At 54.7% G+C, this 17998-nt stretch overlaps 2 protein-coding genes across 3 annotated transcripts in view; one reads left to right on the top strand and one right to left on the bottom strand.

Moving 5' to 3' along the window:
* Positions 1-17998, top strand: part of Pc (pyruvate carboxylase) — a 93954-nt gene that overhangs the window by 69514 nt on the left and 6442 nt on the right. The window contains exons 3-11 of the mRNA XM_052762255.1: positions 4409-4544; positions 4672-4856; positions 5006-5171; positions 5289-5434; positions 5574-5691; positions 5843-5994; positions 7250-7368; positions 10130-10292; positions 12294-12476. Of these exons, the coding sequence (XP_052618215.1) occupies positions 4409-4544; positions 4672-4856; positions 5006-5171; positions 5289-5434; positions 5574-5691; positions 5843-5994; positions 7250-7368; positions 10130-10292; positions 12294-12476 (1368 nt within the window). The remainder of the gene's footprint in view (positions 1-4408; positions 4545-4671; positions 4857-5005; positions 5172-5288; positions 5435-5573; positions 5692-5842; positions 5995-7249; positions 7369-10129; positions 10293-12293; positions 12477-17998) is intronic.
* Positions 14312-17633, bottom strand: Lrfn4 (leucine rich repeat and fibronectin type III domain containing 4). 2 transcript variants are annotated; one of them, XM_052762257.1, is made up of 3 exons: positions 17490-17633; positions 15681-17039; positions 14312-15165 (listed from the first exon to the last, which is right to left on the bottom strand). In XM_052762257.1, the coding sequence occupies exons 1-3, from the start codon at positions 17498-17500 to the stop codon at positions 14604-14606; spliced, it is 1932 nt and encodes a 643-aa protein (XP_052618217.1). In that variant the 5' UTR covers positions 17501-17633; the 3' UTR covers positions 14312-14603. The 2 variants fall into 2 exon arrangements, with proteins under 2 accessions (XP_052618217.1, XP_052618216.1); XM_052762256.1 differs by having other exon boundaries at positions 15681-17632.

Genomic DNA, 17998 nt, shown 5'->3' with positions numbered 1-17998 from the left:
TTTTAACTTTATATTTTGATATTTAATATATTTATATAACATATCTTGATCACACCCATCCTCACTCCCTTACACTCTCCTCACACTCTCCAACACTCCCTCTCTCTCTTTTACATGCTTCTGTAAGTACTATAGAAGCTTCTGCTTTGTTTTAAAGGTAGGCATGGTGGCCCACACCTATAATCCAAGCCCTTGGGATGCTGATGCAGGAGGATTATACAGTAAATTCAAGTGACCCTGGGCTATATTGTAACAAGACCTGGTGTCAAGAAATGAAGGAAACCAGCATTTTGCATTGTAGCCAGACTGGCCTTGAACTCTTGATCCGCTTTTCTCAGGCTTTGAAGCGCTGAGATCATCCAGTGTATCAGTAGGCCTGGCTTGAAGGCTCTGGATAGATTAAAACTCTATCTGGTAGCTGGACAGGACCTGGGGGTGTGACCTGGGGGTTTTCTGAGTTAGAAATAGTCTCCTTTATGAAGCTGTCACTTCAGGGGCAAGGGCAGCACCTTGCTGTGTTTCAGCATGTGTTGGGCTTCTCCTAACCATTGACCAACAGCGAGATCAGGAAGTGACTGTACTGTGTAACTACAGACCTTGTTTAAACTTTGTCAGTGGTCCTTTGTGTCCTTGTGCCCTTGTTGGAAATAGAAGTCCAGGGTCCAGTCAGCACCTAGTTGTCTTTTCGGCTCCTTTCATCTGAACTGATTCTGGAGTCATGTCACACATGAACTTTTACATATTTGTTTTTTGTTGTTGTTTTGAGATGGGATCTCTCACATAGTTCTGGCTGCCCTGGAACTCGATCTGTAGACCAGGCTGGCTTCAAACTCCCAGAGATCCACCTGCCTCTGCTTCCTGCATGATTAAAGGTGTATGCCACAGTGCTTGGCATTTTTTCACATATTTGAAGCATTAATTTTGAAGCATTAATTTCACATATTTGAAGCAATAAAAAATAGTTATTATCTTGGGAAAAATAGTGTGCCCTCTCCTCATTGAACCAAAAATGGGAATTTGGTTAAAGTTAAGCCTAGGTTGTGTATCTGAGGCAAGGCCCTGCAGGACTGTGATTTCCATCTTGGTGGGCAGCTTCAGGAGGCACCAGCCATGTCAGGTTGGTGTTGGTGCTAGACCTTTATCTCTTCGTCAGTGAAGAGCTGGCCCAGTCTGTCCACACTGGGGTTAGCATTTGGATCCACCAATTCCTCTTTCCTCAATTCAGTTATCCATGGAAAATTGTGGTACAAAAATATTAAATGGAAAATTCCAGAAATAAACAAGCCATACATTTTAGGTGGTATGCTGTTCTGGGTGTGTAATGAAATCCTGCCGCCTCCCACTTCCTCCCGCCCACACGGAGAATTACCCTTTTGTGCAGAGTCTCCATGCTGAATTTGCTACCTGTTTGCTGGTTGGTTAGTAGTGTCTCAGTCATCACTGACTGCTGTGGAACTCCTCGTGTCTGGGTAACTTTTACTTTAGTGGCCCCAAACACAAGAGAAATGAGGCTGGCAGCTGAGCTCTGCCAGGGGAAAGCTATCTGCACTGTTTAAGTGAAAAGGTGAAAGTTCTTGAGTTACTGAGGAGAAAAATATATGCTGAGTTGCTAAGATCCACAGGAGAGAACCAAGAGAGATCACATTCCGTTCACATAGCTGTGTTACAGCATTTGTTACTGTTCTTTTGGTTATTAATTCCTGTTAATCTCTAACTGTAATTTCTAAGTTAAACATTATTATGGAACATACATTTTTTTAAAAAAAATTGTTGCAGCCAAGTGTGGTAATGCATTCTTATAATCCCAGTGCTTGGGAGGTGGAGGCCTGAGGATCAGGAGTTCAAGGTCATTCTTGACTGTTAATGGAGTTTGAGGCTAGCCTGGGCTACATGAAATTTTTTTTTTTTTAAAAAAAAGCCATAGCTGCCATGGGGTTTAGCATCATCCAGATAAAACACAACAATTACAGTAAGGTCAAGATACAAGCTATTTTAGAAAGACTGGGGCCTGGAGTCCAACAAGGTGACACCCCACTTTTGAAGCCTGGAGCTTAGCAAGTTGACCCCCCACTTTTGTGTAGGTGAGTTAAGATATTCCTGCCAGCCCTGGCTGCTGTATGCTACCTGGGACAGACACAAATTTGAGGACTGCCTCAGAGCCATCTTATTCTGCCTCTCAGAGATCATGGCGGACCCCACTGTCCCAGGGCATGAGCTCTGGCTCAGGACTGACACTACGAGGATCCTGGCCTTCCTCCTTGCTCTTGTAGCTGTCTCTTGTTGTCTCTTCCTCCTAGTCTAGCCGAAAAGGACAGGCCTGGGCCTTTTCCATCTACATCATCCTCAGCTTGGATTCATACATTGCCTGTCATCATGCACCAGGTTTTCCTCTCTTACTCTTTCCTTGTCCATGAGCTTCCTTCACTCCTAACACTGCCTCTGCCTCTACAGCCTTTCTGTGTTGGCCCATCCACTGGACGGGCTTCTTGCACTCCTCAACTCAATGGAACTCTTAGTGAATGTTGCCTGCTCTACCCCTGCACTATTCCCTGACTCCAGCCTGATCCCATGGCCCCTACCCTTAGTCAGAGGCTCTGTGTCTCTCCTCAGCCTCCGGGATGGTCTGATGGACACCCTCTGTCTGTCCCCATCTCTGCCCTGCCAGGATCTTTTCCAATCCTTGTAGACCTGTTCATGGTCTGAAGGAGGCAGTACTGTCATGTCTGCCTGTGCCTTCAGCCTCACTTCTTGCAGGGCTCCTTGCCCTCCAGCTCCCGTCTGTCCAGCTTGCTTCATTGTGCCAAGCTCATTCCCTCCGGACCTTGGCGATCTCAGTGATAGGTAAGCAGCCACCTCTTTCTCCCTGGTCAGGTTCCAGCTCCTGTGTCCCCGTCTCAGAGAATCATCTCTGATAGCCAGCTGCAGTAACCATCTTTCCTCCAGGACATTCACAAGACATGACCTTTGAGGCATGTTGTCATCACTTATTTGGTCAGAGATGTTCCTGTGCGTCTCTCCCCTCTTTGCAGCGGGACCTCACAGGAGACCAGGCCCCCCTGTGCCGCTGCTCTCCTCGCTTGCTCTTCTGTGTAAGACTCCCTTGCTCAGTCTTTCTGTCCTAGCACCTCCCTCCTCTCTGCTGCAGGCTCTCCTGTGACATCAGGGTTCTTGCAATGTGTGTCTTAGTTATTGAGTATGCTTTTATGTTTAAAAACCACTTTTACCTTTTACTAAGAACCAAATCATTCAGTTACAGAAAGGCCACAATCTGAGTGGAGAGGCCAGATGCAGACTTGGGCCCTGCTCTGTCTTTTCCTTCTCTCCTGGGCCTGGCTCTCTCTCCCTTCCCTCTCTCCCTCATCTCTCTCTCCCTTCCCTCTCTCCCTCATCTCTCTCTCCCTTTTCCCCACCTCCATAGCTTTCTTTTGATTTGTTTTGTTTTGTTTTGTTTTGTTTTGAGGGAATGGGTGAAGAAATCACACCGTAGTTCAAGCTGTCCTGGAACTCACTGTGTAGCCAAAGATAGCCTCAAACCAAGCAATCCTCCTGCCTCAGCTTCCTGAGTAGCTGGGATTAGAGGTGTGAGCCACCATATCCAGCTGTGTCTTTCATTTATATAATGAGTGGTCAGCTATGAAACCTGTTTTGTGGTATATAAGTTGTCTTCAGTTGATTTTAAAAATTAAGTTGCTGTATAACACACAATGCCAGGTCTCCTGTCTCATCCAGTGCACAGTTCAGTGGCTTTAAGTCCGTTCACAGCCATTCCATCATCATCTACAATGCTCTTTGCATATCACAGACCTGCAACCTTGTCCCTATTAAACACAGCTCCCCACCCTACCTTCAGCTTGGAACAGTGCCCCCCTCTTCCTCAGCCTGTCACACTATCATAACCACTCTAGGACCTACTGTTGGTGGAATCCCAAGGCTTGTGTCTCTGTGACTAGCCTCTTGACTGCCCTTTTTGGCTGTCATGAATATTTTACAGTAGAAGGAAGGTCCAGGCCTCTGTTTGAAGAAAGCTGTGTTTTAGCTGAGAGCCAAGGCCACCTCCTGAGAGAGCAGGTTGACAAAAACCACACAGGGAAGAAGTCCATATTGGATGTTGGTAGAGAATGAGGGTAGTGAGCCTGGGCACAGAGCATCCAGGTGCACACCAGCCCTGCCTGCACAGGCCACTGCAGCCTCTGAAGTGTAAATGTTGCATTGAGTATGAGGCTGTTAAGTTGAGCCGAGCTCCACTGGGCTCCGTTTGCTTGCTGTCCAGAGCTCCACCACAAATGGAATTGGAGATGGTATTGTCTTCTTTGTTGTCTTCTGAGGGTTGGGGTCCCTCTATCTTTCTGGATTTGGGGTGCTCGGTGCCTAGCCTGCTCTAACCTGGATTCTGATTGCTCCTCCTCAGATGCTGAAGTTCCAAACAGTTCGAGGGGGCCTGAGGCTCCTGGGTGTCCGCCGCTCCTCCACTGCCCCTGTTGCCTCCCCAAATGTACGGCGCCTGGAGTACAAGCCCATTAAGAAAGTCATGGTGGCCAACAGAGGTGAGTACTACCAGTATTCGGGGCTTGGGGTCAGCCTAGCCTGGCCTCCTCCTCGCTCTGTGCTGCCTGCCTCCTTTGTGTTTTTCTCTGGACCCAGGAGTCTAACCACTTACCCTGCTTGTCCTAGGTGAGATTGCCATCCGAGTGTTCCGTGCCTGCACAGAGCTGGGCATCCGCACAGTGGCCATCTATTCGGAGCAGGACACAGGCCAGATGCATCGGCAGAAAGCTGATGAAGCCTACCTTATTGGTCGTGGCCTGCCTCCTGTGCAGGCCTACCTGCACATCCCAGACATCATCAAGGTGGCCAAGGTAGAATCAGCTTGGCTTAGGAGATGCCAGGGTTTCCTGAGGCTGGCCGAGATACTGTGCTGTGCCCTGCACTCACACCTATCAGCAGGATGTGTGGAGGGGGTGGAGGGGGAGCCCAGCACACCAGGTGTTTCTCCCACCACTTACAGGAGAATGGTGTAGATGCTGTGCACCCTGGCTATGGATTCCTCTCGGAGCGAGCAGACTTTGCTCAGGCCTGCCAGGATGCTGGAGTCCGGTTCATTGGGCCAAGTCCAGAGGTGGTGCGCAAGATGGGAGACAAGGTGGAGGCCCGGGCCATTGCCATCACTGCAGGTGACACACAACTCCTCCTGGGCTAGTAGAGAGGGGCCCGTGTGAGAATTTGTTTCCCTGACAAGATGTAATAGAGATTTAGCCTGTTACAGAGAGCCCCCTATACCCTTCCAACAGGTGTCCCAGTGGTCCCCGGCACTGACGCTCCCATCAATTCCCTGCATGAGGCCCACGAGTTCTCCAACACCTATGGCTTCCCTATTATCTTCAAGGCTGCCTACGGAGGTGGGGGCCGTGGCATGCGGGTTGTGCACAGCTATGAGGTGAGCGGGGTAGCACCTATGCTAAGGGCTGGGTGCTAGGCAGGCACTCCCTGTGGTGGACTCTGGGAAGTGTGCCGAGGTGGTCACAGAGGGTACAGAGTTGGTCCCATTGTCTGCCTGGCCTTGCCTGCCCTCCTAGGAGCTGGAGGAGAATTACACTCGAGCCTACTCAGAGGCCTTGGCAGCTTTTGGGAACGGGGCACTGTTTGTGGAGAAGTTCATTGAGAAGCCACGGCACATCGAGGTGCAGATCCTGGGTGAGTGGGGAGTTGTGTGAAATTGGAGAAGCCTAGATCTCCCTGGTTACAGCAGCAACCATTGGGACAGCAGGGCCCAAGGGGCCAGAGGGCCTGTAGGAGGGGCACTTGGATTCTAGGAAAGGCTGAATCTAGTGTTTTGAATGCTCAGGGGACCAATATGGGAACATCCTGCACTTGTATGAGCGTGACTGCTCCATCCAGCGGCGGCACCAGAAGGTGGTAGAGATCGCTCCTGCTGCCCATCTGGACCCCCAACTTCGCTCACGCCTCACCAGTGACTCTGTCAAACTTGCCAAGCAGGTGAGGACATGCTCCTGGGGACATGAGCCCATTTTTGCAAACTTTCTTGGTACCTGTCCAGATTTTCTCATGGCTTAGGGTACAGGCATTCCCTGTTGAAGGAAGAAGGGAGGCTTTGCAGGGAGCGAGGGTGCAGACGTCCTCTTGAGGCTGGAAGCAGTGCTTGTCATCCTTGGTGACAGCAGAGGGGCTGGGCTCCAAGGGAGGTGCACTGGCCATTCCTTCTACTCTGGTTCTGGGGCACCAGCTTGCCCTGGTCACTGTAAAGAGAACGAGAGTCCTTGGATTCTGGCGAAATTATGGCATGTCCTCCTTGCTGGCTCCTAACCTCCGCTGCAGTATAACCCATTCATTCCCTCACAGAGGTGTCTGCCAGTCTCTGTTGGGCTGGTAGAGTGGATTCTGGGTATGGAGGTGGGAGTTGTGTCCATAAGCAATGGCCTGCCCCAGTCTGGCCTGGGAACACTGGCCATGGCAGCAGGGTACCACCTGTGCCTTCCCACCTTAGACTTCCCATCTCTGGACAGTCACACTGTCCCAGGTTGGAGCCCAATGGCATCCAGGTGCAGGCATCCAGGGCTTAGGGCAGTGGGAACAGAGTGGTCTGAGACAAGGCTCAGCAATGTGAGCAGAGGCGCTGTCGAGGTCTGGTAGATCTGGGCTTGCCTCAGAGGAGCAACCTCACCTTGGTCTTGCTCTGTTCTTCAGGCCAATGCCATTAATCACATCAGCTCAGGCTCTAGGGAGTGGGTGTGTTATTCTGGAAGGACCAGAAGTGGAATGGAAGGAGGGTTGCAATCCGAGTTAGCATCACCATTGCTAGTCCTCAAGTGGCATCACTTGAGGTGATGGCCACAGTGAGGACACTGATCGGAGATGACCACAGAGTAGTACAGGAGGAAACTTCCTGAAAACCCTTCTGTAGTGGAGAAGTGGGCTGGGAGGCCCAGGACTTCAGGTCTGAGGGAGGAGGCAGCTTCGAAAGCAACAGGGAAGGTCTAGGGTGGGTTGGGGGATGTCTTCACCCGGACTTGCTGGGTGTGGCCTGGCCTTAGTAGCTTCCAGTGGAGCCTTGAGCCTGCAGAGTATTGGAGTGGAGGTATATGCTGGGTCCTGGGTGCTGGCCACTGCAGGGGAGCTGATGGTAGGTGGCTGGATTGCTACAAGCTGTTCTGTTCCAGAACCTGTGTGCTGGGCAGGCTTGTGTGGCACAGCCCTGACCCCAGGAACCTCTACTTACCGGCCACCCCTGCAGGTAGGATACGAGAACGCTGGCACTGTGGAGTTCCTGGTGGACAAGCATGGCAAGCACTACTTCATCGAGGTCAATTCCCGCCTGCAGGTGGAGCACACGGTCACTGAAGAGATCACAGAGTGAGCACAGCTGGGGCGGGATGGGAAAGGGTCTCCTGGAGGCGCTTGCCGAGGATCACTTGCTCTCGCTTTAGTGGACCTAGGGACTTCACTAAAAGAATTCTTATGAGGGTTGCACATGGTTATTGTAAAAAACAAACACAAAATAAAAACAATCAGAGCTTACCCACCCCTCATAATAAGGATGCTAGGTGCTACCAGGCACTCCATGGGGCCCTCTTGGCTGTACTTATGAGGAAGGGACCCATCACTCCATTTTTCAGATGAGTGAACCAAGGCTCAGAGAGGAAGAGAATTATACAAGTCCACACAGTGGACTCAGTCTCTCCGGCCTTGCCTCCAGCGCTGTGACATTTCTTATGCCTAGGCATAGCCTTTAGGTATTTTTTTCATCTTTGTTTATTATATAGTTTTATGCTGATTAGACATTTATATGGACTTAAAACAATTTTTTGAGATTTATTTTTGTTTTATGTGTATGAATATTGTCTCAATGTGTCTGTGTACCACGTATGTATAGTGCCCATGGAGACCAGAAGAGGGCATAGATCCCTCAGGACTTGAATTACTGATAGTTGTGAGTGCTATGTGCATGCTAAGAACTGAACTTAGGTCCTCTGGAAGAGTAGCCAGTGCTTTTAACTGCTGAGTCATCTCTCTAGCCCCTTAGATTAAAAAAAAAAGATTTTTATATTTTATTTTTATATGTGTAAGTGTTTGCCTATATGTAAGTATGTTCACCACAAGTGTGCCATATGCCTACAGAGACCAGAAGAGGGTGTCTGATCCCCCAGAACTGAAGCTACAGAGGATTATGAGCTGCCACATGGGTGCTGGGAACCAAACCCACATCCTCAGCAAAAGCAGCCAGTGCTCTTAGCTGCTGAGCCAACTCTCTAGTCCCTAGAATTTTTTTTTTTTTTTCGAGACAGGTTTCTCTGTGTAACTTTGGAGCCTGTCCTGGATCTCACTCTGTAGACCAGGCTGGCCTCGAACTCACAGAGATCCTCCTGGCTCTGCCTCCCGAGTGCTGGGATTAAAGGCATGCCACCATCGCCCGGCTCCTAGAATTTTTATTCTCCTTTAAAACTTGCTATTTAGCCAGATGTGGTGGCAGCAGGGGCAGGCAGATCTGGCTAACCTGGTCTACATAGTGATGGACAGTCAGGGCTATGTAGAGGAGACCCTGTCTCAAACCAAAACAACAAAAGGTTTGCTGTTTGTTGAAGGCATCCCAGACCACTATTCTTTGTGAATACTTTAGTGGACTGTCCCACCGTCTGTACATGTAAAAATTCTGTTGTCCTGTTTTCTGTGGACAGTGTATTGTTCTGGCTTTTGTGGTTCAGGTTATGTCTATTAACATCTGTCTAAATTTGAGCCACGGCTTCCTAGAAAATTGGTGCCAGAGTATTCTCCCACAAGTTTTGGGTATAGACTTAGAAATTCTACTTATTTTTACAAACTGTGAAAATAGCTTTCATTATTCCAGGATACATATTTTGAGCCATTTAAGTAGTAGTCCTTGGCATTGGACCAGTTCACCTTACCATGGAACACTCCTGATCCAGTTTTCTTCTTGGCCCACTCAAGACGAATGATGCTGTTGCCCAGTGGCTACCTTTGCCTAGCACGTGTCCAGAAGCCCACACACTCCTGGCTCCCTAGGGTTGGAGCTGGAGTCACAGTATCACCTTCCAGCCACCTTCCCTAGTCTGTGCCTTGGTGCTGCTCTGCCAAGGATTTGCTTGCTCAAGTGTCAGGGTCCCCAGGTCTTGAGCCATGTGCAGGCTGGACTAGCTGTGGCTTCTCTGACCCTCAAGCTCCTCTGATGGGGGAGTGCTACCATGGAGATGCAGCATGCAGGCAGGGTCAGTGGCCTGCAGAGAGGGTGCCGTGGTGACCATCATTACCACTCTGCCTTCACAGGTGACATGGAGTATGGAGGGCAGTCGGCCAGTGGAGTACTGGCCATGAGCCTCAGACCTAATACATGAAACCTGGAGGGCCTTGTGTTCACAGCTTTGGCCTAGACTGGACACCGTTCTTGAGAGTGGCTGTTGTTGCTCAGCTAGGTTCACACAACCATGCAAACAGGGAGAGCCCTCTGCTCTGCATGTGCCTGAGGAACATAGTGTCCTGACCATGTCTAACTTTGCAGGCCTCCAAAGGATGCAGCTCCCTGTTTTCATTTGTTTGGCTTTGGTTCTGTTTTGCTTTGCTTTGTTTTTTTTAGGTGGGGTCTCCTGAGGTCCACATTGGTCTCAAGTTTGCTATATAGCCAAGGGTGACCTTGGACTTCTAATCTTCCTGCCTCTACCTCAATGCTGAGATTACAGACATATACCAACATACCTGGCCTTGTGATTCTCATTTGCAGCCTGCCCTCCCTGCATACACAATGTAGCCCCCATGCTCCAAGAGTGGGTGTTCCAACCCTGTGACCATGACCTCTGCCGGTACTTCCCATCTTGGTGTCACGGGCAAGCAGGAGTTTGCAGATCTTAGGGCAGGGGCAGGCAAAGGACAGGGCTGTTGGAAGAGGCCACCAGGAGGGTGAAGGGCAGGTGGATATCTGTCTTCTGGAAGCTTCTTAGGGGACTTGAGCAAGCAAAGCAGGCTGTAGGACCACCAGGTAGAGGATCCCAGGCTGTTTGGGCTAAGAGGAGGATGCAGCAGCATTGGCCTGTGTGAGTTATGGAACCCCTACCCCCTGCTTCTCCTCATTCTCCTCCTTCCCTGGTGTCCTCCTCATTGGCAGCGTGGACCTGGTCCATGCTCAGATCCACGTGTCTGAGGGCCGGAGCCTGCCTGACCTGGGCCTGCGGCAGGAGAACATCCGCATCAATGGCTGTGCCATCCAGTGTCGAGTCACCACTGAGGACCCTGCACGCAGCTTCCAGCCTGACACTGGCCGCATCGAGGTAGGTGATGTAGCAAGTGCGACCCAGCTCCAGCCTGGGTGGAGATTCTTCACAACCTCCCCTGGTGCCCAGGTTATTACCCAGGGGTCCAGATGCAGCCGCTTAGAGCACGTGGGAGCCCAGGACTGTCCTAGAGTAAGGGAAGACCATTCCACAGAAAGCTAGCAGAAAGCCATTCTGGGAATGGGGGCAGACCAGCTTAGGGGACAGCTGTGGGCCCCCAGATGTGAAGCCTCGGCCCTGATGCCCTGCTGGTCTCTATCCTGCCTTCTATCAGGTGTGAGGGGTGGCTGGCAAGGCAGGACCTTGTGGGGAGCAGAGGATTGGGATCTCTGTAGCAGGGTGAGTCAAACAGAAGGCCCCTTGGGAATAAGCAAGAGTTCTTTGGAAGGCAGCACTGGGGGACTGAGAAGTTCACCTCAGCTCTGCCCATTTTCCCATCAGGGTTGGAGCATTTGGGCTCAGTTTCCTGTCCCTTGCATTCCCTCTCCCTGCATGTCAGCAGCACTCCCTACCAATACAGGACACCAGCGGCACTCAGGGTTGGCACTGGTATCCAGGGCACAAGGGCAGCAACAATGAGCATGAGCCAGACTCCAGAACTGCAAAAATGTCCGAAAGTAGTATGGTGGAGTGGAGCAGGGCTGGGGTGCTAGGTCAGTTCTGATGGCCTTGAGAGCCCAAGGGCCACCATAGATGACCACCCATATTCATTTCTGAGTCCCTAGGTGGGGCATCCCTGGGCTGGTGCTGCCTTATAGCCCTGGCTCTTTTGCCCTTGTCTGGGAAGGGGCAGCTGATGGCCTGGGGCTCAGAAGAGGCTGCTGGGCTGGTTCCTCTCCACCTCCACCTCCACGGCCAGGGGCTGGCTTTAGAGCCGGTCACCACAAGGTATTTTTAGCTGGTGGTTCCTGCACACAGCTGAGTGTCCACCCTTAAATATTGCATGAAGTTCTTCTTTATTGAACACAGCTTGTGCCCTTAGCAGCCGAAGGGTGATGCTGAGGGTGTTCCCAGGCCAGTCCCTCTGGCCTCCTCTCTCTCTTGATTTCTTCCCCACCTGTCCCCTGCCTGTCCTGAATGAACACTCACCTGTGTGTGCAAGGGTAGCCACCCCAGACCCCCGACCCCATTTGTGTCCGCCATTTCCCCTCAGCGAGTCTCTCTTGTGTTTCCTGGACGAGCTCAGGTGTGGTTTCTTCACTGTGTGTGTTCCGTCTCCACGTCTCCTTCCTTCCTCTCTGCTCCTTCTCCCACCCTCCCTTCAGGAAGAGGGAATGTGAGTCGATATCGAGGCCTTCCCCTCCCTCTCTCTTTAAAAACAAACAACAAATCAAGCTGGGCGTGGTGGTGCACACCTGTGATTCTAGCACTCAGAAGGCTGAGGCAGGAGAGTCATCATGAGTTCAAGGCCAACCTAGGCTACATTGTAAATTCAGGCTGGCCCGGGCTGCATAGTGGTGTTTCAAAATCGGAAGATGAACCAACCGAAGCCTTCCTCGGTCAGCCTGCCCGTCTCCTTTTCTTGCTTGTGGTCCTGGTCTGTGTACTTCTGTCTGTCCCAGGGCTGTTTGGTCAGGGATTGCTTTAGCTGCCTCATCCCCAGTGAGCAGCCGGTAGTGGGCATTGCGTGCTGCTCCTGGAATGATGGTGGACAGAGACTGGGTCTGCAAGGAGGGAGGGTGGTCGGGCAGGTGGTGGAAGGTCAGTGGGATGTGGCCCCTTCCTTCCCACCTGGGCTGCTGACTGGGCTGTGCATGAACCAGGAGCCTTTTGGGACATTTCCTCCTCTGTCCTGGCCTGGCTGCAGCACCAGAGTGAACGCATGGACTCAGAAGGGCTGTGGCCTGGGTCTGTTGGCAGAAGTAGAAAGGAACTTGACTGGTCAGGGATGGGCCCTCTGGGTAGCCTTGAGCTCAGCCCTCTGGGGGGCCATGCTGGGAGCCCAGTTTACCCCCCGTTTCCGTCCAGCTGCTGACTTGTGCTTCCTTCTGGTGACAGGTTTTCCGGAGTGGTGAGGGCATGGGCATCCGCCTGGACAATGCCTCTGCCTTCCAGGGGGCTGTCATATCACCTCACTATGACTCTCTGCTTGTCAAAGTCATTGCCCATGGCAAAGACCACCCCACGGCTGCCACCAAGATGAGCAGGGCCCTGGCTGAGTTCCGTGTCCGAGGTGTAAAGGTGAGAGGTCGCGCCTTCCCCTGCCTTTGCCCACGGTGGGTCCATTTGGTCACGTATCAGGTGTGTGGCCTGCTTTGTCCTTGCCTTGCTTTTATTGAGGTGGCTCTTAGCCTCAGTGACACAGTAACCTCTCCTAGCTGTTCTCAGACTGCTGGTGCCTGGACCCTGCTGGGTCTCTGTGTAAGTATGGATCCCTGGGCAAGAGCTGTAGCCCTGATGGATGAGCTGAGACCATCTGCCAGTTCCCAGCTCTCCTGGCCTGGCATCTAGAGTGGTAGGTGCTTCAGAGTAGCCAAGAAACATACCAGGGACTGGGCTCTGGCCACAGTGGCCGCCTGACAGCAAGGGCCTCGGCGTGCCCATTACCTCCTTGTTGGGCTCTGTTTCTAACTAGTTTCCGCAGCTAAAGACACATCACAGCCGAGAAATGCTGCTGTCCTTTGAAGCCAGCACCTGCTCAAGTGTTCTATGGGGCACCCTGGGCATGGGCTTAGGCCCCCAGCCCATTGAATTCTCCCCCTCATCCAGAGGCTCCCAGAGGTGCTCTGGCCATGTGGGCAGTGCTGGTGCTGACCTCCTATTTGTGACCTCTTCCGGCCCTTGATCACTGTTAAAGCTTGGTGACTCATGGGCCCACTGTGACAGTGCTGTCCCCATAATGGCCAGTCATCTTTCTCACTGTTCACAGGTCCTGTCAGTGACATAGTGCCCTTAAAGACCTTTTGGAAAACCTTGTGGGAAGAAGGGATGTTTTGAGCCTGTCCCCCACAGCCTATCTTAGGAGGAGTCAGTGTTTTTCTAGAGGTTAGGGTCTGCATTCTGCTCACAGGCTCTGTTGAGGTCCATGTCACCCAGGGGGCAGAGGTTATGCTGTAAATTCAGCTCCCTACATCCTAGATTCACTGGCTCATGCTCTGGGGCCTTTCTTGTGGCTGACCAGGGATGGGAGTGGTTGTTGGGTATACACTGAGCTGTCCCCAGGTTTGAGGTTGTGCCCTGTTATCTCTGCTTATTTTTTCCACCCTTAGCGCCAGGTACCCTGAGCCACACAACCTTACATCCCTGTCCTATATTCCAGTGCACTCAAGATCCCAGCATCCTCTTCCAAGGATGAGAACAGGGACAGCAGGGCCCATGACCACAGAACAGCAGCAGGATCTGGGGCCTGTCTGTCCCCTTCCTGTGTACATCCTACCTTATGTCTGCCCTCTCCTATGTCTCCTATCTCTTGCCTATTTCCCTCAAGGACCGTAAACCAGCATTTCTCTAGGTCATGTCCAGGTATGTTGTGGTGCCAGGAGGCTGGGTGTGTGGAAGCTTGGCTGCCCACTGTGGACCCAGCAGAATGTTCCTCAGGCTGCTTGGCAGGTCTGGAATACCAGTGTCTACTTCTAACTTTCATTAAGCATGTAGGTGCCGATACAGGACCCATCTGAACAGTGTGGGTCCACGGGTGTGGGAGGGCCAAAGCACCTTGATATCAACAGGCTGCAGCAGGTCAAAGCCAGCTTTCCAGGAAAGCCCAGCATACAGCTGTGTATCTTAGAACAGCTGGGTGGTGCCATCTCACACAGGACCTTGCTGATGGTCCTGGACTCATGCCTGCCTTCTGGCAGGGCCAGCAGACACCAGCTCTTGACTGTTACCCTGGGCTTCCCTATAGGCTGGCTGTGAGTCTTGGACTATGAGGACCACCTCTGCTAGGCCTGGGCAGCTTTAGCCTTGACACCAGTACTGGTCTGTGTGCTTCTAACAGCTTCCCTCCCTCCTCCCTCCCTCCCTCTCTCCCTCCCTCCTTCCCAGGGACCAGGCAGAATGAGACCAAAGACCTACACTGAAGTGTCCCCAACAATTTTATTATAAATAGAAACAAGACTCCCTCTTGGTGGCTGCAGCCCCTGCCTTGGTGGCTCTGAGCACCTGTTGGTGGGACCTGTCCCTTTAGTCTGGAGGCCAAAACCAAGGAAAGGGCTTGCTGTCCCACCAAGTACTTGGGGAGCCTGAGGTACTGAGGATAAAAAGCAGAGTGGGGCCCAGGGCCGTGCTGCCCACCCAGGCTGGGTGCTGCCACCTGGGCCCAGCAGTGGCACTGCTCCTTCCTCAGGGCACGAAGAGGCTGCCCTCCTGTCACACCACACTCTCCTCCAGCCGCTCTGTACTGCCCCCCAGACCCCGGCACCCAGCTCCCAGCAGCCCCCCATGGACAGAGTGACTCCGCCGGGCCCAGGCTCCTCCCAGGCGCCTGGCATACCCGTAGCATCCACCAGTGTCTCCCAGGTCCAGGGAACAGCTGCGCTGGGGGCGGGGTGGAGGGCTCCGTGGTGGGTGGCTCTTGGGCATGGGGCTGGTGCCACCATTGGTCTGGGATTGGACATGGCTAAGTTTGAGTGGCAGGCGGCCATTCCCAGCTCCCCGGCCCCGAACCAGCAAGGCCACAGTGAAGACCAGTAAGGCGGCCACTAGGACCCCACCTACTGCCACAGTCAGGGTCCCGCCCAGCACATGGGCCTGTAGGGCATGGCACAGGGGTGTGGCTGGTAGCGTGGAGAAGTGGGCACAGCCCAGCAGTCTGGTGGCCGTGAGGTCGGAAGGCCCGGCAGCAGGTGACAGGGCCAGCAGGCAGAGGTCGTAGTCAGCACCAGGAACCAGGTGCTTCAGCAGGAAGTGGTGACTGGAGGCTGGTACGATCCTGCAGGCAAGGGCAGGTGGTCAGAGCCCCAGGGTGGGGTACAGCCCCCATTCCCATCTCTCATGTTTGCCCTAGACAGCCCCTCAGGCCTGAAAGGCCCTGTCAACACACACAGGCCTGTGCTCCCTCAGGAAGGCAGACGATGACAGGCATCCATATGTAGGATAGTGTCAGCGCACAGACAGGTGTATGCACTGACAGGCCTCAGGCAATAGGAGTTGGGGCGGGGGTGGCACCAAGCAGAGACAGAAATACCTGAGGGCGGGGGGCAGGTGCTTCAGCAGACACCCACGCTGCCATTACTGATGGTCAGGAAGGCTGGCACACACAGCCACACCTGAGACCCCCTTCCTCTGCCCCAGGCAGCCGGCTCAGCCATGCTCCGAGAGTTTAGAAGTTTAGAAGGAGGGCAGGCACAAGCCTGGAGGGGACAGGTAGGACTTGGGGACACAGGGCCAGCAGGGAGGCCTAGTGAACAAAGCAGGCTGAAGGGCATGTGGAGGGCCCATCCTCACCGGTAGATGAGGGTCTCGTCCTCGCTGCTGTTGTACTGGATTTGGAACATCCACACGGGGTCAGATGGCCGCCCCGGGCCCCAGCTCACCAGGCCAGAGGTGGCGGTCACCTCCGTCACCTGCACGACTGGCTCAGACTCTAGAGTCCCCTCTCCTTCGGCAGCAGTCCTAGCGGAAGCAGCAATGTCCGAGGGCCCAGGACGGCCCCCCTCAGCACTGGTGTTTCCACCATGGGGCAAGGCCAACACCCGGAGCTCCACTCGGGCTGTGGCCTCACCGGCAGGGTTGGTGGCGATGCAGGTATAGGCTCCTGCATCTCCAGCGCCTGTCACCCCAATCTCTAGGGTGCCATTGGGGAAAGCCCAGGCTCGTGAAGAGTTGCCAACCAGCCGGTCATCAGGGCCAACCCAGTGCATGGTGGGCACAGGGTCACCAAGGGCCCTGCACCGCAGAGTAGCCCGCTGGCCCTCTAGCACCCACAGGCGCTGTGTGTGACGGGCAATCAGTGGAGGCTCGCAGGAGAACTCTCCCTCAGGCACTGCCCAGAAGTAGCGTCCCGCCAAGGGGGGTGGAGACGCGCAGGTTTCCAGGTCATCAGGCCGGGCCAGCCGCCTCAGCCACAGCAGCTCACAGTTACAGTGCAGTGGGTTCCCGCTGAAGCTCAGCACCAGGGGGGAGGGGGAGGCCTCCGCATCCCGCCCTCGGGAGAAGAGTGGGTCAGGTGCCAGCGTGGCCAGGCGGTTGGAGGTGAGGTCAAGGCGGGAGAGCTGGCTAAGCTGGGCAAAGACACCCGGGGGTAGTGCATCGATGAGGTTATGGTCCAGGTTAAGGGTATGCAGGGCAGGCATGGCACCTATGCCAGCCCAGGGAACCTGCCGGAGATTGTTATAGGACACATCCAGGTCCTCGAGACTGTCGAGGAAGTCATCAAAGGCCCCTGGCGCAATGCGGCCCAGCTGGTTGCCACTGAGAATGAGGTGCTGCAGGTTGACAGGCCCCCGTAGGCTGCTGCTGCCCAGCTCCACCAGCCTGTTGCCATCCAGATGCAAGGAGCGCAGGCTCTCCAGGTCTCCAAAGGAGCGGGCCCCAATGCGGGTGATGGCATTTCGTGACAACGTCAGGTCCACCAGCCCTGTCATGTTGCGGAAGTCAGGTGGTCCCAGGGCCTGGATGAAGTTGTCAGCCAGGCGCAGTTCAACCGTGCGCCGGTCCACGTTGGGTGGCACAAACAGCAGGCCTCGGTGGGCACAAAGAGTGCTGAGCGACTCGGACAGGTTCTGGCACACGCAGGGCAGCGGGCAAGCGGCGGCTCCACTGGCCAGCAGCAGCAAGAGGAGTGGCGGGGCCATGGTGAGCTCCCTGTGGGGAAGGGCCACAGCCCCGGGCACAGGTGGGGCTGGGGCAAGTGCCCACTTGTGCCCAGGGCACGGTCCCAGGAACCAGTTTCCAGAGTCTGGACCGGGGAAGGGTTGAGTAAGAGGCTTAAGGAGGACCCCAGGGAGAAAAGATGGCTGGGGCTGCAGGCTCAGGCCCCCCAGGGTAAAGGTCACATTTCCCAAGCAGTTGAACAGAATCCAGGTACCGGGGACAAGGTGAGGCATGAGGCAGGAAGTGGAGGAGGGCCAGGCGCAGGGAGGGTCCCGGAACTTCCTTCAGGCATCCTCTGGAATGGGCAGCCCCCTCCCCCCTCCGTGCCTTCCCCTTCGTGGCTGCTGAGGACCGCGATCCCCCAAATCCCTGGCGTGGCCTCTGGCTCCTCCCCGGGCGGGCCTCCCGCTGTACCCTGCCGGGGCGGGGGAGGGGGCTCACCTGGTGTCCATCGTTCAGGGGGCGCGGGCCGGCCTCCCCGCGGGCCCAGCCGGCCTCTGCCGACTCCAGGCCGCTCTCTCGCGGGGGGGAGGCCCAGCCCGCCAGCCGCGCGCCCTCCGGCCCATGGCGCTCGGGCCCTCGGCCCCGGCTCTCTCGGCTCCCGGCACCTTTTCTCCGCGCCGTTCGCGGTGGCGGCGGCGGCGGCGGCGGCGACAGGCAGGCGGGTGCGCGCGGGCGGACACGCGCGCCGCGGACACGCACGTGGAGGGCGGACCGGGAGGGGCGCGGGGATCCACCCGGGCCCCAGCCCGGCTCCCGAGGTCACGGGGACACGCTGCCACTGCAGCGCCCACGGGTGGCACTCAGTCACGCCCGAGGCCCGGCCAGGCCCGTCGCGCTGCCCCACGGCGCTGCCGCAGCACACTCACCCTGGCACGGGCGCGCGCGCCCCGGGCCACCCTGGCGCCCAAGCATCCTGCGCTGCTCAGGCGGGCGCCGCGGCTCTGCAG

This window comes from Peromyscus californicus, unplaced genomic scaffold (genome assembly GCF_007827085.1).
Source record: "Peromyscus californicus insignis strain IS unplaced genomic scaffold, ASM782708v3 Scaffold_4__1_contigs__length_199733344, whole genome shotgun sequence".
Classification (NCBI taxonomy): domain Eukaryota; kingdom Metazoa; phylum Chordata; class Mammalia; order Rodentia; family Cricetidae; genus Peromyscus; species Peromyscus californicus.
The sequence above is the reverse complement of the archived record's forward strand: the minus strand, read 5'-3'. Positions and strand labels throughout refer to the sequence as shown.